This window comes from Nuphar pumila, chromosome 17 (assembly GCF_984573655.1).
Source record: "Nuphar pumila chromosome 17, dmNupPumi1.hap1.1, whole genome shotgun sequence".
Lineage (NCBI taxonomy): Eukaryota > Viridiplantae > Streptophyta > Magnoliopsida > Nymphaeales > Nymphaeaceae > Nuphar > Nuphar pumila.
In genome coordinates, this window is record NC_143265.1 from 50,899,481 (window position 1) to 50,905,808 (window position 6,328).

At 38.4% G+C, this 6,328-nt stretch overlaps 1 protein-coding gene across 1 annotated transcript; it reads right to left on the bottom strand.

Moving 5' to 3' along the window:
• Positions 1-1,082: 1,082 nt before the first annotated feature.
• Positions 1,083-2,811, bottom strand: LOC149811948 (NAC domain-containing protein JA2L-like). Its single transcript, XM_089992951.1, has 3 exons — positions 2,631-2,811; positions 1,870-2,174; positions 1,083-1,760 (listed from the first exon to the last, which is right to left on the bottom strand). The coding sequence occupies exons 1-3, from the start codon at positions 2,809-2,811 to the stop codon at positions 1,083-1,085; spliced, it is 1,164 nt and encodes a 387-aa protein (XP_089849077.1).
• Between the last annotated feature and the right edge of the window lie 3,517 nt (positions 2,812-6,328).

The window sequence follows — 6,328 nt, forward strand, 5'->3', positions numbered from 1 at the left end:
ACCATTGGGTTTTGCATCTTTATGGGAGCTAACTGCATTTCATGGAATGCAAAAAAAGAAACAACAAACGGTAGTCCGATCTAATTTAGAGGCTGAATATCGGGCAATGGCTTTTGATAGCTTCAAAGCTTACATGACTTTCCTTTATACTCCTTGCACATTGGAATCTACATTGCTCAACCTCCTCCTACCTTGTTCTATGACAACATCTCTGCACTCAATGTTTTCATCAAAACCTGTTTTTCAATCTCGCATGAAACATGTATAAATTGATTACCTCTTTGTTTGAGAAAAAGTGGCATTGGAAACTCTTATCACACACTGTGAAGTCTTCTCAGCCAGGTTGCAAATGTATTCACTAAGGCAGTACCAAATGCCGCGTTTCAAGATTTTAGAAGCAACCTACGACTTTGGGCGCAACCATCGTCTAGTTTGAGGGGGACTAAAAATACTAGCAGATCTGGAGCTGATGATATTATTGATCCAAAGTTTACTTGGTCAAACAAAGCAAAGATCGATTTAGAAGATCTTGGAGATGATGGCGCCAAACTCAAATGAAAAGATAAGGATGACCAGCGTGGGAATTCTCTTAGAAGTTAGATATGATGTGGTCACTAAGATTAAGCTTTATTCTAAAGAAGGGAGACCCGCTGATTGTGGAAAAGATACCCTTAACCAATTGCAATTCCTCTTTTTAAAAATAAGTGGAAACTCACTCTCTTGCTCGTTAGAGTGAGAACCCAACTCGTGGATGCAGGTGTTAGCACCGAACCACGTAAATCCATGCATGCTTTTATCATTTAACCTTTGCCTCTGGTTTGTTGTGAATTACTGTGTACTGCTTGTATTTGGTGCATTTTCTTCTCAATGTTGGAAGCTTGTATCAATAAAACAAGCACTAAAAGATCATACAAAGCTGAAAAAAACATAAGGCAGAACACAGTGTTGCAACCCAAGTTTGTTCGTAACCCTAGCGTATAAAGATGTATATTAATTAGTTGATACATGCATGATGTTCTCACAACATTTTCTCCCATTTTTTTGTTGCAGATTGAAAATAAATTGCTAGATGTCGCTTCGTATCAAATACACAACTTGTTTGTGGAATAGTCACTCAGACATGTGGTTGGAGAAGCCCATGATAAATTGGCTTTCCGTGCTTCAAACGTGCTCGACTGCAGACTGAATGGGAAGCCAGCTGCTCTTGTCATTGCCAATTGGCTGTTGGCCAAGCAGTTGTTGTAAGGCTTCCTCATGCATGTTTCGTCCTCTCCATTCTGCTGTTGTAAATTTTCAGTAGAACTGGCACCATGCTGCTGCTGCTGTTGCTGTCCGAAGTCGATACTTGTGGCCACCTTGTTCATGCCATCACCAACCATGCCTGAGGAAAGGTTTATGAGCATGTCAAGTGGGGAGAAGATACAGTTGACGGGTTCCTCTGTGTGAATTGGAATAGACAATGTAGTTGGTTTGCAAGCAGATTGCATCATTGGTTTGTTATAGGCTGGTAAATCTATAGATAAATAGTCCACAGCTGGCGATGTTTGCAAGTAATCATTGTTACAGCAGAATTGAATTCCTGACCCAGTTTCAGTAGCGCAAGAGATGTTCTCTGAAGTAAACTGACAGGAGCTTACAGTCTGAAATAACGCATCGCAGTGGACGTCGGTGTCAACCACTGCAGATGCCCAAGAATGAGATAGTGCTCTCTGAGCTATGGAATTGTTTTTCTTAAAGATCCTACAGATTGCCCATAAGTCCTGAAAGCCCAAGAATAAAAAAACCCTAAGTTATTATGTCAACATTATCTATGGGTATGGTTTTTAAAGGAATAAATAGATGAACTAGCCTACTTAGTTCATGGCTTACATTTGGAGGGACGCTTTTATCCAGTGACTTCTTAGCTGTGGAGCTTGAATCAGTGAGAGAAGGTAGCCTGAACTCATGCATCATCCAATCCGTTTTGATTCCTTTGGCAGCCCTGCCTCTGTAGAAGACGAGTGACTTCTTGAGTCCGATGCACTTGGTTCCTTCAGAGGAGTAGATAGGCCTGTCTGTTCCTGTGGCTTTCCAGAAACCTGCTCCAGTGACTCTGTTAGGCCGCGTGCTGTTTCGGTATTTTCTGTCCCTTGGGCAGTAGAAATACCATTCATTCTCGCCGACAGTCGCCAACTCTTTTTGCACAGATGACAGAAAATTAGAGAGAGTAGCCTGTTAGATTTCAGGGACAACCAAGAGGAGAAACAAGAAGTCTTTGCCTAGTTCTAGCTCTGAATATACTTTTCTTTTCTTTTTGCTCATAACATAGGTGAAAGCATCATAGAACCACTAATTTGTCCATTTCTGGAAGGTTAACTAAGCTTGTTTTTTAAATATGAATTCCCTTTTTGGAGGAGGCCCTTCTTTCACAAGAAATATGTGCATTAAAGCATCAAATGAGAAAAAAAATGAAGCAATCTATTAGTAGAATCTTACACACAGGAGGCTAGTATATTTAATAGCTTCATGTTTGAGCTTCGATTGATTCATAACTTCTTCTATGGAAGCAATGAATAACCATATCGAAGTAAAACATGTTCCCAGCAAGAAGAGAAGTGTAAGGCCCGGTTGAGAGAAACTTCAAGACTTACTTGGAAGATCCCAGGGATCATACTTGTAGATATCCAGCTGCTTGATGAGGTCGACAGAAAGAAGCCTCTGCTGTATCTTCCTTTTGAGATAGAACCCGACGAGCTCTTCGTCTGTTGGATGAAACCTAAATCCAGGCAGCATGAATTCATCAACCTTGTCTGCTTCATTCTTCTCCTCCATATCTTTCTTTCCAAAAAGTTTTTTCTTGGCACCAAGAAATGTTTTTACAGCTGCTTTCAACACTTGACTGCAGTTTGCCTTGTCTCAAGTTTTACAGTCTATACTAATACCAGACGCAAGCCGTAATAAAGAGAACCCTTGTTGTAATCGTTGTTCAAATTTAAATTAGACCAACCAAGGAAACTACTCTATGTTCGTGAGAGAGTGAAAGAAGCAGCTACGTGGAGTCTGCTGAGCAAATCTAGAACAGAAGCTCCTTGAAAGAGAGAGAGAGAGAGAGAGAGCTCAAAGTACTAAAGAGGGTTCTTCACAAACTTCGCTGCTCAATGACTGACTGTGCTTCCTTTTAAGGAGGCTGGTGCCGAAGCTTAGGCCGATCTTTCGGGTAATTGAAGCAAGTTTTCATGCAACAGACACGCACACACACATAAACTATAAACAACGACCTAGAAACCCCAAGTCAGACAGTGTTCTTGAGAACAGAAGGTTCATAATTCCAGTGAGGGGGGAATCTCAAGAGACTACAAATTCAGCAGCCCTTTTTGGGGATGTTCAATCATTTTGTTTTTACATTGATCATGCTCTGGATTTCCTCATTATCCTCTTTCAAACCAAGAAAAAGGAAAGTTTCGATATAAACTCACCCCCCTCCTCCACTCTTTATAGGAAAATGTGTTCTTTCTTTTTCTAATATAGTCATCAACTTCTAACGCAAAAAAGCTCAAATCTCCATTGGAATAAAGCTTGCTCACATTTTGTTACATTCCTTGTATTTTGTATTCTCCTGATCCAAAAGCACCCATATCAGAACTTGGGTGTTAAAAGAAATGCGCTTTTGATCCTTAATCTCATTCCCTTAGGGTAATATTATATACCGTGCGGTGTCAGGGATACTTCGTCCTTGGGATCTTTCTTAGGTAGATCCTCAAATATAAAATAAAATGCTTAAAAGATAACTGAAAATACAGGAAAATCAAGAGCTCGTGGCATTTTAATTTGAGCCACCCTGCAAATAATATTTGCTATTAGCCCCTTCATAAGCCCATAAACTCGGTCCCGTGTCACATGAGCTCTTCAAGAAGGTTCCCTAGTCCTGTCGACTCGTGTCTACATGGGTACTGGTATTGGAACTTCATTGCGTACCGGTTAGACCAGTTTTGGATCCACCCGAATCCATTAGCAGTTTTCATCCATTTTAAGCTGCACAAAATATTGTTTTATTCATTCTTATATTCATACCCTCAAAAAATCATTTCATCCATAGGAGGTGATTCCATTTCTTAAAGTGCTTATCAATCTTATGGTCATTTTTCTTGCTATGGTTTTATCTATTAACTCCTGCCCTATTCATTTTCATTTCAACTAAAATAAAATGGTTAGCCAAATAAAAATTTCCTAATTTCATAAATCAACACAAGGCAGCACAGTTTTTATGTTCCATTCCAAAGCTATAACATACAAAATCATAAGGAAACTTACTTATAGCCAAATAGGCGTTTCCTAGATTCATTTGAAAGTAAATAAAGATTAAAATGATCTAAATGAAGAGAAGGTAATAAAATTTGCACTCAACAAAATACATGGTTACTTCGTATTTTCCATTCATTAATTAGGACATAAGGAATGCGTGTAAAGTAAGGAAGGGTGTAAACAAGCTTAAAGAAAACCTAATGTGGACCAAGTCAACCACTCATGGTAACTACTTGTAATTTGTAAATATTGAGTTTACCAACTATGTCTGCTATGTTGAGAACACAAGAACGAATCCTTCATAAATGATACTTTGCTCACAGTCAAAATCTCTACTTGGGACACCAAACCAACGTAATTCCCCAAATTGAGCCCTCGTTAGGACCAACTCTTGTCTCTTCTCCTTGACCTTGGGTTTGCCACTCCAAGCGTGCAACATTGTTTATTGAAAAGAAAGAAAAAGAGTCAAACACTTCAAACCCAAGTTTCCTTCCCTTGTGTTTCATTTACTATGCATGTACGAACTCCCAAAACGATACATTCCATGTTCCCGACGTGGGAACGCGCATTGGTCAAGCAGGATGTCAACGTACGGGTCAGATTTAGTTTGGATCTAAGAACCACTGAATCCTATTGCAAAATTAAGGTAACACACGAACCCGAATAGCTAATCTGTCGGGTATGTCTGAACCTAACAGATAATCCAACTTATATATATATATATATATATATATATATATATTTATATATTTAAGTTGGATTATCTGTTAATTAGGTTCAGATTTGGTTCGGGCTCCGGCACAAAACTTCACATTGAATTCATAATTATTAATGTGATTTACGTATGGAGATTTTATCCCGAATTCAATTATCTTTAGTTGCACTTGGTACGTAAACCAAAATTAACCATATCCGATTATAATTGGATGCAGATATGGTTTTGATTTTAAGCTACTGAATCTGAAAAAATGTTCGAATTTGCATGATGAATATCCAAATATCCGTTTACATGTAAAAAATGGGATCTGGTACAAAAACATTCTATTAGTTGAATATGGTATTGACCACATTCAATCCGAATCCGAACAGTTTCCATCCTGTCTAATCCAACTAACTACTAGATTCGACATCCTTAATTAAGTGTCATGGAAGGATATTGCACATTTCACATAAATGATCAGGCAAAAGATACCAAGTTGACAGTGTTGGATTTTTTTTTTTTGCCTTTCCAAGACGACATGAGTGAATATATATATAGTTTGAATTTGAACCTGACTATATATGGGCTTGGTGGCATTGGTAAAACAAGTTATATTACTCATGCCCGGTTTGTTTTCTTCAAAACCTTTTTCTTTTTTGCTACAATACATGAAATTAAGGTCACTTCAACGAGCAAATTGACCCTGACCATGAACGGAAGCTAGCCTAAACACACATAATAAAAATGATTCTTTATCTATCCAGTAGGTTAGTGTTCCACTGGAGGAGCTAAGCGCGAAAAATATACATTCTTAATGCGAGGAGCTGAGCCTGAGGTCTCCACAGGTCAATTTGGACTTTCAAGGAGGTGGTACATAACAGGATCTTTGGAGTTCCCAATACTAGAAGCAGAAACTCTGAAGAACTTGTAACATCAGGATCTATTGCAACATCCAAACAGGTATTTCAAATGAATAAGAAAAGGTTCCCTTCTCGACCTTTGTAAAGGATTCACATGCGTTGTCGTAGCGTAACCCCTTCCAATAAATTTCATTCAAGTGTCAAAGTTACTCGGAAACAGCACTCTAATTAGTTCTCAAATAACACAAAAACAAACACTTGTACAAGTTATTTTTCTGGGTCTCTTCAATTCCAAAGAAATCAAACGCTTTGAAATCACTCAAACATCCCTTGAACCATGGTCAAGTGTTTGTGTCGTATAACAACTGTTTGATCTGTATTTTATCTATTTCATTTGATGACTGGTTCTAGAAAACCATTTAATGAACTGCTTTGCTGTTTCTTCTTTGTTAAGCTACTTTTCATTGATCTTCGAATAATTGCACAC